Source organism: Oculina patagonica, chromosome 9, assembly GCF_052425735.1.
Source record: "Oculina patagonica isolate OP01 chromosome 9, crgOcupat, whole genome shotgun sequence".
Lineage (NCBI taxonomy): Eukaryota > Metazoa > Cnidaria > Anthozoa > Scleractinia > Oculinidae > Oculina > Oculina patagonica.
Genome location: NC_135766.1, coordinates 29,832,461 through 29,849,849, shown reverse-complemented (window position 1 = coordinate 29,849,849; position 17,389 = coordinate 29,832,461). Strand labels below are relative to the sequence as shown.

Sequence of the window (17,389 nt, the reverse complement as noted above, 5' to 3'; positions counted from 1 at the left end):
AGTAAAACTGCAGAACATCGGCAGGGGTCAACGATTTCAAAGTCGCATGAAGCTCATCATGTCAAGTCGACAATCCTTCAAAGGTGCTGCGCATTTTGGGTATGTAGTGGTCAAAGTTTAAACTAAAGAGATAACGGTGGTTCTGGCCATCATTTAGTAAAGCCAGTGTCGATTAAACAAATCCGTCAAATCATCTGATTCGTGTCCAATACGAAATTGATTTAGGAAACTTACTTTGCATGTGATATAGAGGTTCAGTTACCGCTGCAATAATTAGGGTATCTGGATACAATCAACTTTCATTTCATGATCCATCATATCTTTCGTCTTTAAGTGCTAGTTTTAAAGTAGATCAAGAAGAAAGGAGTACAAATCGCTTAACGACTTAAGGATTTACCCACAATCGTTGGTAAGTTAATACTTTCATTTCTTATTAATAATATTAGTTGATTGCGGTGATAGTGTAGTCTGTTTACCAAGTATGCCGAGAAAGTATATTCGTGTAATAGGAGGGGGAGAGTTTTAAATAGTGAGGTTATGAAAACTTTGGAAAACCTTGTCGTTCGAAATTTATAGACATAAGGGAAATGGTCAAAACTATTGTACTCAGACAGGACCCACCACTCTGCAAAAAGACAGATGGTCTCTTCATGTACCCCCCTTTCCCCACCTTAAAAGATGGTGTCTTGCTTGTATAGCCCCCACTCTATCAGGAGTAGAAACTAAGAAAAAGATTTCAACCTCCTTGTGCCATTTCTCCAGCAAGGCAAGCTTCATGCTTGCCTAATATGAAAGTCTCAACTGGCCTACCAGACAGGTGGTATCTTGCATAGCCCCCTACCCCTACACAAGGTGGGTCCTCGTCAAGTACACTTGTTAGACCACTTCCCTAAAGATACTTTTTCTGCTTTAAGAAGAGTCAACGTAATTTAATGTTTCAAGAACAACTCGGTTGAAATCATTTGCTGAGTTAGTTCAGCAGATCTTTAACTTGTTTCATTTATATTAATAGTGTAGTTTGCTTTCCAAGTAAGTCAAGCTTATGTTATGAAAACTTTGGAATAATTTGCCATTAGAAATTTATTGACAAGGATACTTTTTCTGCTTGAAGAAAAGTCTATGTAATTCAATGATTGAGTTAAGTAAATTTTTAACTTGTTTCATTTATATGCAATTTTACAGTTCATAAATTTTAAATTTTGGATATATAACATTTCGCTATTTTTTACTCTATCAGTATTTATTAATTAGGAGCGCCACAAGCTTATTAGCTTATAGCTATTTAGGGTTGCCGTCATTAATTAATGTCTACTTACTCTTGCGATTTATACATAGGCGGCGTAGCAGCGAAGCAGCAGAGCAGGGGGGCAGGGGGACAGGGGACTGTAGCCCCCCAAACGAAAATTTGAGCCCCTCACCACGTTTTGGTTTCAAAAATATCGCGTTCGCAGCGTAAAATCATTTTGTGAAGATATTCCGTCTCGTGAGTGAGTTCAGACATTTCTAAAACTTCCTTGGTAGTCTTCGGGAAACTTCGTTTTTCTTCGGAAAAATTCGAGAAATGATCGGAAACGTTCATATGCTTTGGAACAACAATCGGAGAATCTTCGGAAATATTCGGTCCAGAAACTCCTTTAAAAACAAAACGTTGTCAGAACGGAAAAATGTGCTCCAAATATGAAAAACTGCCGAGTATTTTTGGGACAGTCCCCCCCCCCCCCACACACACACACAAACAACCACACCACGTCAAACACACACATACACACACACGTTCCAAAACGCTCCGCCGCCTCTGTTATACAGATTGTTACTCTGGCGTTAAGAACTGCTTCCGTGCATGACAATAATTGAGCTTTTTGTACTTGTAATTTCAGTTAAACTTGTCTCGTGGACTCAGTGCAATCAAGGTAATAAATCTTTCCTGTGTTGTTCACTGAGTGGCCTGAGTAGTGTGCGTGCAACACTATTAAGACGGATTCCGCTGAAAGTTCGAGCAATGAATACAAATAAAAAATTGAGTACCAAAAATCTACTTATAGTTCGGTAACATTTTATATACTATACAAAAAATCTCACTGAAATTCATTTCTCTTACTGACCCTGTGATAAAACTCTAAAGCGTTCTCGAGAAAATTAAACTCAAACCTCGTAAAAATGTTTAAAACGCGTGCCATTTTGTTTTAAACTGGCGTGAAACGTCCGTTTTAACTGAAATATAGATAATTTCAACTCCGTTTTTCTCTGGCGGGGTCAGCTTGAGAGCAGGAGCCCATAGAGCTAAAGTTTTAGTAGGTTTTTGTTAGCTTTGAGCAAGCTGTTACCATGCTATGAGATCTCTTTGGTAACTTTATTTTTGCCTGTAGTGCTCTAATGTTGCGTGACAAAGGATTCTGCAATCTTGGGCGAGTTCGAGTCGGGGGTGCGTTTGTCTTTGGGCGTTTTCGGGTGTAAAGGACATGAAACTGCGCAAATTCCTCGTTCTTGTTTTGAAAACAAGCGAATACAATCGAAAAGAACCGAAAAGCCTTTTCAGGGCTTCTAACGAAACAGGCCCCTGCCCACCTAAATGGATTCCCGGGGGGGTGGGGGGGGGGGTACTCAGAATTTTTTTTTTTTACGAGGAGGTTCCGCCCCGAGCTCTTACCCCTTACTCTTTTGTATACCATTTTGACAGAAATTGTACCCCTTTCGTATACCTGAAAGACATGGAATAGACTTAGAACACGACGACGACGACATTTTCTTGTCATTTTCATGTAGCGCTTTATAAATTAACATAATACACCCATAAATTGCATCTGTTCGAAATATTTTAATTAAAGGCCCTTTTAAAAACCTAAATGACAGATTTCCATACCCTTTTATATACCTGAAGCCTGAAAAACATAAGAGGGAGGGGGGAGATGGGAGAGCACGGGGGAGATGATGGGAAATACGAGGGGAAACTAGGGGGAATAAGACGGCGACTGCGGAGAGTAGCTTGGAGAGGTGGGGGAATAAGAGGGGGAGGTGGGGGAATGGCCGGCGTTCGAAGGGGAGGGAGAAGAGAAGTTCGAGCGCGAAGTGCGATCGTGGGGGTGGGGGGGGGGGGGGTCGGGAAAATCCTAAACGATCGTGCTTCACGCTCAAACTTCCCTTCTCCCTCCCTTTTAAACGCCGGCCACGCAGCTTGGCAAAAACGCTGGGCTTTCTGGTGAGTAGTACCTGGTAGTTCGGACTCCCTGCCGCTGGACTGGGAAAGTACGGGCTGATGGGGCCCGGAGAAGAAGGCGATTGTGTCTGCGCGTTACAAGCTGGGCTGTACCTTCCAGGGCTAAACCCGCAAGTTCCCGCTGAGCCACCAAGCGTTTAAGCCCAGCGCTTAGGCTAAGCCCCTAGCTAAACCTTTTCAGCTCCCATACCCCCCGCTAGGTCTAGAATCCCCGGCGGCGGTGGCGGGCGGCAAAACCCCCATCGTGACGTCAAACCAACCCCCATGACGTCACTGGTGGGCATGACGTCTTGGGATTGCCTGTGACGCCACACTTTCTCGAATGTTATTTGCGGCCATCTTGAAAAATGACCCATGTGGGCTAACGTGGCAGCCCTATTACTACTTAGTACTAGAAATAGCTGACACTAGGTTGCCCCCGAAGTTTCGACGATGTTTATCGGTTTTTCTCTGCTGTTCATCCTTTTCTACAATTCAGACATTTCATTAGAAATTAATTTTCTATTTTGGATGATTATTAATTATGATACGCTAAATCGTTTAATTACAAGAACGCAACAGCATCTTGACATCATTTTGTCATGTTTTGCTGTGGTGGGGGATCTCAGCTAGACTCAAGCTAGACTTAGTCGAAATTTTAAACTCTCAGAACTGCTCTCGCGCGCTACAAATCGCCAAGAAAACGGCATAAAAACAAACTTAAACAATGCGAAATTATTTCCTCTTCATTTTATTACAAATAAAAGTCGTAAAAGCCGATTTTAGAAAGCTTTTAAGCTTAAAAATATATACAATATAAAATATATACAATAGCAATTACTGAAGAAATTTAAATATTTATATGGCATGCTGTGACCTCACAAACATAGGATGGTAAGCCTGTGGTCAGACATGTACGCGTGACACGTCACTCGAAAGTGACCGGAGATAGCCTGGCTTCGATGGACTAGCATCTCATCTAGGAGGAGTAGCGATACTCATAGCGCCTACAATAGCTACCTGTCCCCTGCGCTGTCCTCCGGATTACAACAAACTGAGTGATAGTAAGTAATTATAAAGATGGTAAATTTTGAGCTCGGTGATAAATAATAAAGTGAATTGTTCAACAATGACACGAGCATTCTTAGTTCCTTGCAACCGGGTAGGGGATTGGGCCGGATGACACGAGCATGAGACAAAGAAAAAATTTGCGTCCCCGACGGGAATCGAACCCATGGTCTCCCAGAAACCGGTTGGGCGCTCTAACCAACTGAGCTACGAGAGACTCGTGTCGAGCTGGGCCATTTACTAGGTTGATATGTGACACGCGTCCTGCATAAATGCTAGGATCAGCAATGTCGAAATCATCAAGTGTGTGGTAAATAATAAAGATGGTAAATTTTGAGCTCGGTGATCAATAATGAATTAAATTGTTCAACAATGACACGAGCATGGGACAAATTAAGAAAAAAACTTAGTCCCCGACGGGAATCGAACCCATGTCCTCCCAGATACCGGTTGGGCGCTCTAAACAACTGAGTGATTTATGTATCACTATCTGTCATATTGAGTATATAAGATCAACAGTTTTTTTGAATATACATTTTACACTGAGGCAGCTGTTTGAGCGATCATTTAATTTCCTTATCTGACGTCATAAACCGTTCTGCACCTCACTTTCTCAATAGTGGTAACCAAGGCAACAAAACACGCTGCTTCACTTTAATGTTTCGGAAATGATCAAAGTAATTGACTCGAATAGATCGTTAATTCACTGATTATCGATGACGTATCATAACTAGCAAAGTCGCACGCAATTTATAATGATCAAAAAATTAAAAAAAATAATTGTGGTTAAAGGTTGCCTGTCGAAGACTTGGTTTTCGATGTCATGTTTTGCGAAAAGTTGAAAAAAGGCAAGGATTGGTGAAAACGCACAAGGCGGGGTAAGTGATATATATATACTTATTTCAAATGCTACTTAATTTTTAACATGGTTACCTTCGTGAGTTTAAACAGGCGTTTAGCATGATATAATCCGTTAAGTTTGATCAACTAATTTCAAAGCTGAGTTTGTTAAACCATATAAACTATAAGCTAACATCGTCAAAATCAGATCAAAATATAGTCATGAAATTTAAACAAGATTTTTCAGTTTTTGACCAAAAAATAGTATAAAGACAAGTCCGCCATTTTATGTTTAAAATGACTTTTCCGAATAGAATTTCATGGAACAATTTTCAAATTGCGCATAAGGACCCATAGATTTTTTATGAGGCTAACTTCAGGACTATTATATTGTGAATGGCCAGACAAATTGACTGGCCGTTTGAATATTGATATATTAAAACAGTTACTTCATGCTAAAAAAAAAATATCGATGAAATATATGCTTAGAGTAAACTCACCAGATAATGACTTAAGTCAAGGTGTGTTTTATTGAGAGAGCCGAGAAATAAGCGATTTATTTTATGACCTAAACGATCGAAAGTCGTTTATTTAACACGATGTGTTTATATAATAGACCCGCGCCCTGCTTAGATACTGTTTATAATATAAAATTGTTAATTGATATTTGTTTATGTTCACCACAAGCCAGCCATAATTCATCTACTTAGTCTGGCTCTCAATATTCAGTAACACGACTTAAAAAGAATCGAGTAATAAAACGTGTCTTGTGAATATAATGCTACGATTAATAAACATTATATTTACGGCTTACACTTAAATTTTAAAGATGTCATTTATATTTTGATTAGAGAATGTATATAGAGCGCTAGTCCCATTCTACTCAATTAGATCGTGATTATGCATATTGTGGGAAAAATTAGAACCGAATTACGAACAAAGTAGTTTGCGGCTAGCTTTCAGCTATCAACCGCTCTACACAAAGGCATATTCACAATGAAGCTACGCGGTTAGAAAAGAAAGAAATTAGTGAACTGTCGTTTACACGATCAAGATTTGGGAATTTCTCGGTTACAAATTGATCACAGAAGTGTTTAACTTCAGGCTTTTGGTTTTATGTCATTGATTTTAAATTTTTCAGGGTAAACTTTATATTTAGCTAACTACAATGAATAACTTCTAAACAGGATACAACGTGTTTGAAAAGTATAAAAAAACGTTCAATGTCTGGTTGAAAAGAAGAACCCGATAAATAACAAAGAACGCGTTGTAAATGGTTACCTTTTATTCGAATAAACAAGGTTTTTTTGTTGATGTTCCTTAGATTTAGTTTTTGGCTGGGACAAAGACAGACTCATTTGCTGATTATTTTGTTGAAAATACTTTCCTTTCCGTAATTTTGGTGGTATATTTGACATGATTTGAAGCAAAATGCACAATTTTTCAGTGCCTCTCGAGAAAAAGGTCGTGTGAAAATCGGATGCCATCGGGTTTTCCGAGTGCTTCCGAAGATTTAGGCGCGCGGAATGATTTGAAAAGACCAAACATGGCGACGACTTCAAAGTCTCCTTTGCCTCCGCGGCCCCAAAGCGTCCCTTTACTGCGGAAAACCATGTCTCCTGATCCATCTAACGTCAAGGCTTCGCCTACTAGAGCTAAGACACCACTGGTAGGGCAATGTTTTGTTCTTATTTGTGAATTTAGCTTGCAAGGACTTCACAATTCCTTCGGCGTAAAATTTTGACCGGCAGCGTCTTTGTACATGAAGCAGCCTAACAACATCTGTACGTCGGTGTAAAAGTGCTTTTAAATTATTGCGAGAAATCAGAAAGACCATGATCTGTCAGGTTTTTGAAATTTCTCAAACAGAACAGTAGATTCAAGGACATATGCTTATCGATTGAAGTACCTTTGCAACCATACGGCAATGTAGTTTTGTCAGTGTGACATTTCAGGTTGTAAGCGTTATTTTTGAAATCTCTGTGTGCATAATAATTGTGGTTACACCTGTGTATATTGAGATTGAATTAAATTGGGCAAGATTACCCATTCTAAAAATTCTATTTTGAAAACAGCGCTTTTGGAAACCTTAGCTTAGTATGAATTTATCGCAAAGTAAGCTTGTTCTAAAATCTATTTCTAAATTGCTGAATATACGGTGTAAATATCTACAAAATAAACCTTTTTTACGCATTAATTGACTGGGATTACTCTCTAAAATATAAATAAGCGAAACCCTTCTTCAGCAGAATATTTAAGCTGATCGATCGCGAAATGCCGCTGTTTATTTTCTTTATTTTTAGCTAAACCTTGTTGAAGACTGTATAATGTTTTGAAATTGACCTTTCTGTCTTTGGAATGATCGGTGTTTTTGTTGTGACTTCAACGCTAAAATGTCTCCATGATTAACAACTGGGTGACATCCGGAAAGATAAGAACAAATTATTATTTAGCTCTATGTGGCTCAAAAATACAGCACACAGGAGAGAAAAAGAAGATTGTTCTATACTAAAGTGAACTTTCAGAATTTATATAATCTTGACATTTTTTATGCTAATATTTTAGTCTAGAATTTCTTTTATTGTTTTTGGTTGTATTTTTAGTTAATTGCTGTTGTTGTACATGCAAATTACATAAACTTGTCAGGGCCGTAATTAGCAAGAGGCAATATACGAGGCACTTGTCTCGTCTCGATTTACACCAATAATTCACAAAAGAAAATGTTTAAGGTGGCCGAATACAGTTTTTACGTGGCTCAAAGGCGCACGCTACGATTTTCTGCTTGACGTCATTATTGCTCGCGCGGCCTAATGGCGCTAGCAACTCTAAACAGAAAGGAAAAAGAGTTTCATCTGTTTTACCGCGCTTTACTAAATTTGTATACAAAAGAAAACTTCAAAATACTTTCAGATAGGTCTCCAAACCTGGGACGGAAAATAATACGACAAAAAGTGTGGATAAACAACGACAGAGAAGTTCTATTCTGTCTTTCATTATCGCTCGCGACGCATGACGTCATATTAGCGCGCGCTCGCACGCGCAATTGATTCGCTTCGGAGGTCGTAAAGCCAGATTTTGATCCAGATTTTCTCGAAAACCTACCGTACAACCTATTACGAAACTTTTACAATTAAATTTAAGGGGTGAACCACGTCCACGGCCAAAATTTTGAAAAAACTGTAAGACAGATTTTGAGCTATTTTAAAAATCGAAAAAATACATTTTCCTATTTTGCGAAAAATCTGTCTTACAGATTTTTATATTATTTTGCTGATGATAAATGAAAGCCAATTTCTTATTTCTGAATTTTGAGGTAGGGTCGTACGGGTAGATTTTGAGAAAAACGCCGTTTAAAATACTAGTGCCAGTCCCCTCATAAGCACTCGGCCGTTCATTTAAACTGTTTATTAGCATTTTTATTTTCCAAATATCGCTTAGATGGTTTAAGGATGTAACAAAAGTGATAAGAGAAAGACAAAACTTTTTTGGAGATTGTAAAAGAGAGTTAAAGGTTGGACTGATTTACCCTCTCAAAACTGTATTAAGCCACCTTAACTGAGAAAATAATCTACAGTTGAACAAGATTGACTTTTCAGAAAAAATAACTTGCAAAAATACTAAAAATGGCGTTGGTGCATCTAGATTTCAAAATTCGCGGTTCGCACTGGGCGATCACCGATTTTGCCTTGTCTATACCATAAGTCTGGTTCCAGCCCTGCTCCTACAGTTTCAGCCTCAGTAAAGCCGCAAAAAAGATACAGTAGTTTTGGACTGTTGAAAGCTAACAATGGAGGTTGAAATAATTATAGCTTGCACAATCAGGGATGTAGCTAAGAAAACACTATGCCGGCTCATCAACAAGCCCAGCTGGCTTTTCTGGCCTTGGCAGCTCTAAAAGTTTACCTACACTGTAAGTCTTTGTTTTCATGTGAAATTTCAGCCAAATTTAAGTTCTCTTTCAGCCGGTGAAATAAGCCGGCAGCCGGCCCTTAGCGACATCCCTGCACAATGTAAGCACAAGGTCCTACACAAACGGCTCACTGCCCTTTGCTAGAACAACATGACAAGCAACAGGAACAATATAATGCCCCTAGCCCCAAAACAGCAACTGCTACACTAGAGGACCAGTACAATTAAAAGCTTACAAAGGCTGCTACACTACTTATCTCTTGCAGTGTTCTCCCTTACCCCTGCAGTGTTCTCCCTCAGAGGTATTTAAGGCCAGGTGGGCCGCCTATGCTAGCTTGATTCACAAGAAAAGCATTGCTGCCTGGCTTAAAATTAAAGATAAAATACCTTAACCTTAAATTTGAAATCTGGAACTGGGAATTCCTATTCATAAGCGAATAAGAAATCATTCAATGAAGTTGATGAAACTGGCTGGGTTTTCTCAGCATGAATACGATTATAAAAGTGAATTACTGCCCTCGCATTAAGGTTTTTTTTTTTTTTTTTTTTTTTTGGGGACCTTTCCTCTCGCCCCGCCAATTAATTTTAAAATATTTAAGTTTCACAAAAAAAATCTCTTCAAAAAATTGGTCAAACCGTACACTGTCCCTTTAATATGTTCAAACCTGGGTTACATCTGTTTTTTTTTTTGTTGAACAGCAGCTATCTTCATCAAATTGTCACAGGAACACAATGGCACTTCAATGTGCCATACGCCGGATACTAAATGCCAGCTTTTGTGGAAAGAATGGTGAACTCAGTCGACTGGGGTAGCGCAGATAGAAAAAAACTTCTTACATTGTGTAAAACCTGATGCAAAGTAAATAAGTTGATTTCTTACTCTGGAAAAGAGACACAAAAGTAATACAATGTAGTAATGTGGGAGAACAAGTTCCACAAATCAGGTTTTGACATTTGAAATTCACAGTCAGAATACCCCCTGGCCGTCCCAAAATCCTAGGAAGAAAAGTGCTGTCTTGTGCTTACTTGATTATTCTCTTTATGTTTTTTTTTTCTCAGAATAAATTACTTGGGAAGTCACTGAATCTGAAGTCAGGTCCTGTTCCAGGATTATACTTGTTTGGGACGCCATCTTACCCCTCGCCCCTTGATCGTATCAGGCCCACAAAAAAGGACCGGGCTGTGGAACTAGGCCTTAGTACTGCACTGCAGGATTCCTTGGATCTTAATGCCACATTCCCAAAAGCTTATAAGCCAAAGTCAAAGTTGGACGAACACAACATGGATGTTTTCAAGCCTAACAGAAATCTGGATCAGATATCAAGTGAGTTTTTAAAAAAAGACATTCATACATCAGTGGTTCTAAAAGATGTTCAGTTTTCCCACTATTTGCATTGATATGTGACAACGGGGTGGGGGGGGGGGGGGGGTGGGGGGGGGGGCCGGGAAAAAAAAAAAAAAAAAAAAAAAAGAAAAACCCCGAGGGAAAAAAAAAAAAGAAGGGTCCCAAGAATAAAAAAAAAAAAAAAAACCAAAACCGGGGGTAAACAAAGTATAAGAAGATGAAAACACCCGCTGAAATGTTTCCAACATTTCTGTCAATCAAAGTTTGAAATGACATTTCACAGGAGTAATGGCAACGGTTTAGGCAATGATACATAAATTTTATGGGGACAGAAAACTACAGAAAACTGGTCGCATTTAACCTTAATACACAGCAAAGACAGAGAGAAAAGCCCTTTTTGTCAACAGCTACAAAAGGGTTTAATCTGCACAGTTTAAGAATAAAATTTATTAAGTTCACTTTTGTGATTGCTCGTGTGAAACGTTGTCAGAAACCCTTTCAAACTTTGATTGACATAAAACTTGAAAACGTTTCTGCTGGTGTTTTTATTTCTGTCATTGTGTTTTAATTTTCCTTTTCAGGTGATTCATTGCACAGCTTTAGTTATTCACCTGGTCACTGCCGAGGCTCATTTCTGGCAACCCCCCCTGATCCACGACTGACATCATCTTGGCAGTTTTACAACTTTGTAGGTGGAGCTGGAACAGGAGCTGTCTTCCCAACCACAGTCAGAAATCCTGTATGTACCGTTTTACTGTACTACCGTAATGATTCGACTCAGCTCCCTCCTTCCAATAAGCGCATCCTTCCAAATAATCGCTCCCTTTTGAATGTGTTTTTGTCAATAAATGCTCTTATTCCAATAAGCGCCCCCATTCTAATAAGTGCCCTCTAATAAGCCCCCTATTGTGGATAACTGCCCCTACTGGAGTCATCGACAGCGAATAGATAAACTCGGGAACATTCACCATTAATATATGTACCGGTATAGTTACTGCATAAATGAACAATTGTTTTAAAAGTAACTGAACTTTCAACAATTTTTTGCTGTTACAGTTTCTGTTATTGTTAGTTATTTTAATATTTATTAAAGTTTTGTTTTGAACATTTGGTTGTTTCTCAAAAAATTAAATAAGCGCCCTGTCCCGAATAAGTGCCCTGTCTCGAATAAGCGTCCTCCCTTGAGATGCCAAAAGTAAATAAGTGCCACGGGCGCTAAAACGAATCATTACAGTTATACTGTACTACTGTGATTGTATTATTATTAACCATTAAGTATTAACAGTACCATATCTAATTATTTTAATATTTTTTTACAGAACAAAGCAATTGTCACAATCAATGCTAGAACATCAGAAATTTTGACAGCTAATGACATGGCAGCAGAGCTGTTTGGCTACTCTACACAGCGGCTCATTGGTATTAAATTGTCGCAGCTTTTTGCCGATGTTCATAAAGAAAAACAAGAAGCTCTTGTGGAGCAGCATATTGAAGCAAGTGGCGCTGTGGTTATGGTAAACGGCAAAGTGGTAAGTAAAAAATTGAGTAGTCAGGTGATGACATATTGGAAGAAAGTTAATGTTTGTCACTGACTTTTGTATTGCTTTGCCAAGACGTTTGGGCTAACTCTTGAGCCTTCAACTGATGAAGGCTTACAGTGCGTTTCACAAAACTTTTGACAAGCGGTTTGTGAAGTTTGTTTGAAACTTCCGAAGTTCGCCGCGAACTTGAGAATTTCATTTTGAAGTTGTCAATAAAATTGCGAACTTCGTAACGAAGTTGCGAATTTCACGTGCAGCTAAGTTTGCAAGATGAGAAGTTCGAGTTGCTTTCAAGTACGTCTTCTGTCTATTTTCGATTGAAATGCCACAATAGAAAGAAAATTAATTGTCATAGACTGAAGTCAAAAACGAACGAAACTTCTTGGTGGTAAAAATACGTAAACAACTTACCTGGCGCATTTCCACCTTCGACTGCAATTCTCCGCTGGTTTTAGTTTCACAAATATTTCTTCTCTCTGCACTCTTACCTCGAATTGGGAGCGGTGATTCTTCCTTCAGTAAATCAACTTATACATCAGCGAGTGTTTTGCATCGAAAGGTAAGCTTAGTTTCTTTGAAAACATCATATCGACTTGATCCGCAGTGAGACGTTTCAGCTGAAGTCTACTTGTAAATAATTCCGTTCGCTGAGAGTAATTCAACAATTAGCTGCTATGTTTTTCGTCCTTTTTGCCCCTAAACATAGCAATACAATTCGGCAAGTCTGCCATTACAATCGAAAATAGACGGAAGACTTGGAACTGTCTCGTTGGAAGCAATTCGAACTTCGCAACTTGCAAACTTCGTCACACATGAAATTCGCAACTTCGTTTCGAAGTTCGCGATTTGATTGACAACTACGTAATGAAATTCCCAAGTTCGCAGCGAACTTCAGAAATTTCAAACAAACTTCGCAAACCGTTTGTCAAACGCTCTGTAAGAGTTTCTGAAACATCTGGGCGAGTTACCTCACCTACCCCCCCCCCCCACCTCCATGTAAACAGGCCCTAATAGTTTACTCTTTGATACTTAGTCCGCAGATGGCTTGCCTGGGCACTTACCCTTCAGGCAAGTGTCTGTGAAATTTACTTGCCCCGCAGGAAAATCTGCTTGTATGGGACAATCAGACAGGATTTTTTTTTGTACCCTGATGTTCCTCTTCAGGTTTTTAGTCAGGTGGGAGTCCAGGAGTCCTATGGCTGGCCACTTTTCAGAGAAAATTAACATGAATCACTGTATACAATTTTTTTTTAGCAAATTTGGAAATCGTTTGATACCATTGCACTCATAACTGCAGAAAAACAACTTGCATGCTCCTCAGGACCTCCTGTGCGGACAAAGCCAGGCCTTATAAAAATTTTGAACTCCCACTGTTTAAATCCTGGCTAAAAGCCTGCTCCTCTTGAACCAAGCCTTTAAACTATAAATTTTGAGTCAAACAGATAGTACTTGTTTACTAATTTTAATGTCTGTTGTTTTAGTTAGAAGCTGTTGATAGCTGTGGTATAGTGTTCCCTGTCTCTGTTTGGATGAAGAAACTGACATGGGATGAGGAACCGCGATGTATCACTGTCATGGAACCAGTGGAACGAAAAACAGCAATGGTCCTTTTTGATGCTGAGGTATGCATGTGAATTGGCGAGAAATGACTGTTAAACCTAACAACCAGAAAGGAGTGGAAGATAAACAATTCATGTACTAAATTCACACACAACAGTTGATTGCAATACCTCTTCATGGCAGAAAAAATACTTTGTGATTACTTCAATAGGCCAATGAAAGGGTGTTCAGTGTACGTTTTGCACCTATCATTGTAAAGCCAGGGGGGTGGGGAAGGCTTGATATTAAGGCATCCATGGGATTTGACAGCAATTACTAGAGGGGTGCCTGAAATAAAGCCCAAGTGACTTAAAGAGAGAAAAGAAACAGAGAATTTCATATCAGATCAGGGGTCACTAAGGGTCTGGTTCCATGCACCCATTTAATTATCTGCCTGTAATGCAATAATTAATTCGGCCATTTCAGTTTACTTTCTAACACATTATTAATGCCTTGCTAAAAAAAAGGAATCTAACTTCTGTCGATTCCCCTGCTTATCCCAAGCCCCCCTCCCTCCCCTGCCAGCTTAACATTTATAGGTGCTAGTTTAACTATTTGTTATAATTTATTATTACATGTATAAACTTTTGACTCTTGACCATTTCAGTGTAAGTACCAAAAAATGTACTTTCTAGCACATTTTAACAATATTTAGTGACTCTTGACCATCTACAATTGCTTTGTGGTTGGTCATTTGAAAACAAAAATCTCAACTGAGATCAAATCCCCTGCCTATACCAGGCCTCCCTCTTGTCCACCGGTTTAACGTTAATACATGTGTACGTGTGTGAAACTGTTTGTAAAAATGACTACGTTCAAGTAATTTGAAGTAACGTCTTTCCAGGGCACCATAGTGGATTGTGATCAAGAACTTTCTTTCCTGTATGGTTACCATGCTCCTTCAGATTTGGTTGGAGTCAACATCACAAAACTGATTCCTGCTCTGCAGCTGCCAACAGGCACAAATATGAACAAGGTTTGCTCTTAATTAATAGCTGATATACCTGGGGCCTTAAAGTAAATGTAAAAAGAAAATGTAAATTACAGTATGTTGTTTTCTAGTGGTCATGCACTTAGCTTCAAGATAGCTAGTTTACAGGCATGCCCCTGAAACAGAGGAAATGAACATTTAAATGAACATAACAAAGTTAAAATCTCAACGGCTGGCAGGAGGTGCGTGACCGAGGATTTAAATTTGGGACAGCCAAGAACAAATCCAGCTAGTGGCAGGGTGGAGGGTTTGAAACCGGGACCTCCGGATTACAACACCAGCACTGTAAACCACTCAGCTTCGCTGCCTTCTTAAATAATCTGTGACCCAGATATGTTAGGCATTATTAATAGTAAATTAAATATTTTTGTGACTATGCTTTTTACTGAGAAAGTTACAAAGTCTTGTGCACGAAGCCAAAAAGGAACCATAATTGTATGGTCTAATCTTGAGATACATGTAAGTGGACATTTTTAAGAGACAGGCACTGGTAATGCATATTAAAAACTGCCAAAAAATTAAATAAGAATCATAGTTGGTCTAAAGTAAGTAACATAGGTTAGATACAGATCCAATTTAAGAGGATCTGTATGTTACCTAGCGTGTCAACTGGCAACTGGAAAAAAAGTTTAAAGTTTGAAGTCCTACACTTCTTTTATATGATATCACTGTGTTAAAATCAGGGATTTTAAAATGTTTTGAAGTAGGTGTCAGCAACTGAAAAAGTAGGTGGCTATGACAATGCTGAGCTTGTTTGTCATGAGCTGATTGCTATGACCAGAGTAAACAGCAACATACAGTATACTCAAGTAGACGACAGATATCTGGCAGTTTCTGGCTTGTTTTGAAACCTCTGTAAAATTGAGTCATGCTCTGTGGTTGTTCAATTTGCTATCCACGACTTTTGGTATGGACTGCAAATTGAGCAGTTGTAAATATTAATAATATTTAACTATTACATTGAATTTTAATCTCCAATTTTTTTTTAAGCATGTCAAGAAGCAGAGAGCTACAGGAAGGACAAGAGATGGTGCAACGTTTCCTCTTAGCATCACACTAAAACCCAAATATGGAAAGGATCTGAAGAAGCTTGATCGTGACAAAGACTTCCCCGATGATCAAGTGTTCTATAAGGGGATGGTGTGGGTGTTTGCGAATATCAGTGGTCTGGTGACATTCACACCTGATGGAGTCATTCATTCCTGTAATCACAACTTCTCTCTTGTGCTTTTTGGTTATCCAGAGAAAGAGCTCATTGGAAAGGTAACTACATGTAAATACCATAGAATTCCGGTTATAAGCCCTGGGCTTATACAACTTCGTAAGGGGTTTTAGGTGGGCTTATAAGCGGAGGGGCTTATATCCGGGAGGGCTTATAAGCGAAATAAAAAAACGTTTCGAAACAAGCCACGGGAGTGTTGATGGAAATACGTTTTTAAGTTAAAAACGCATAATAAGCAACATTTAGCCCTGTTCAGTACTGTCATCCGGTAGAGGGGGGCTTATATTCGGGGGGGGGGGGGCTTATAATCGGATGTATTTTTTTGTTTCCAGGATGATGGGCTTATAAGCGGGGGGGGCTTATAACTGGAATTTTACGATATAACTGTGAGCCCTGAAACAACATGCAAGGTCAAGGTGCTGTCTCGTAATTAATTACACAGACCAACCATGCAGGCCCGTTGTACTAAAAGATATAGAGGTGTGATCATGTCTGTCTACTGAATTCAATAGAACTCGTCAAATATACAATTTGTCTCTTACATTTATACTTTGTCTCAGTCCTTTCTAACCTTCCAGGAGTATTTTGCTTCCTGTTTTGTTGCAGCAATTTCTTGTTAAGTTGATTTCTGTTCCCATAACATTTTATTCCTTTAGCTAGTTCACAGTCCCATTTGGTTCCATTGATTAGTCGATCAGAACAGAATGTAGTACAGATCCTGCCAACTACCTGATAACATTAAGCGGTCGTCATCGCTTAAATCCTATGGTTTTTGATCTCTTGAAATAGGAGCATTATATCCTCTCTTGTAAAACTCCCTGAAGAAGTCTGCTAGTTAGACAAAATGTGTTGGTAGTTATTGTTGAATTTGATGTCAACTCATTTCCTTCATAGCATATGACAGATCTCATCCCTAACTTCTATGATGACATGGACGATATAGACGACAATAGTATGCCTCTTCCCCCGTTTGATGATGAGGATGATGAGTTTGAGGATGATTATGATGATGATGACTTCCTAGAGAATGATCGGAAGAGCACAGTAATCTACTCACGTGAACTTGATTCAAAAGCAAGTAACTACAGTGCAGGAAGTCTAGGTATGTCATGTAAATGTCATGTCATGTAAACTATGTAATTATTATTAGATTTCACATTATTTTGATAACTTAGGCTGTGTTGTAGGTCTTAAGGGTACAATAATTATGCAGCACTGTTTCTAGCAGCTGGAATGTAGAGAATTAACTCTCTTTAGGTTATTTTAAGTGCTGGAGAATAAACCAGGAATTTCCTTCACCACACAAAGACAAAGAAAAGTCACAACCTCCAGATTACATTGCACTGTTGCTCTACTGACTGAGCTGAGACCAGATGGGAGTAGGTCCTGGGTAGTTAAGGTCATACCCGTGATAAATGTTGTAGATCAGATTATTTTTGGGTTAATTTGTTTCCATTGTGCTGTTAGGTTATATGTTTTCTCCTGTTTTATTGTCCAGAGGATTAATTAACAGGTACTGTACAGGCAGCATAGAGTAAAATTGCCCAACTCCTTCTGGATGGGCTGCTAGTCCACCAGAGGCCACTCCTACACATTCAGTCAAGTTGCATTTTGTAAACAAATTCCATTACCTACTATACACTTCTGGGGTGGGGGGATTCACTTCAAAAGAGTATTGAAG

General features: G+C 39.0%; 1 protein-coding gene across 1 annotated transcript in view; it reads left to right on the top strand.

Annotated features, from left to right (window-relative positions):
• The first annotated feature begins 6,599 nt into the window (after positions 1 to 6,599).
• LOC144664629 (PAS domain-containing serine/threonine-protein kinase-like) overlaps positions 6,600 to 17,389 on the top strand; it is a 24,613-nt gene continuing 13,823 nt past the window's right edge. Inside the window, exons 1-8 of the mRNA XM_078525783.1 lie at positions 6,600 to 6,770; positions 10,070 to 10,334; positions 10,937 to 11,094; positions 11,675 to 11,884; positions 13,378 to 13,518; positions 14,340 to 14,471; positions 15,477 to 15,749; positions 16,603 to 16,810. Of these exons, the coding sequence (XP_078381909.1) occupies positions 6,648 to 6,770; positions 10,070 to 10,334; positions 10,937 to 11,094; positions 11,675 to 11,884; positions 13,378 to 13,518; positions 14,340 to 14,471; positions 15,477 to 15,749; positions 16,603 to 16,810 (1,510 nt within the window). The 5' untranslated portion in view covers positions 6,600 to 6,647. The remainder of the gene's footprint in view (positions 6,771 to 10,069; positions 10,335 to 10,936; positions 11,095 to 11,674; positions 11,885 to 13,377; positions 13,519 to 14,339; positions 14,472 to 15,476; positions 15,750 to 16,602; positions 16,811 to 17,389) is intronic.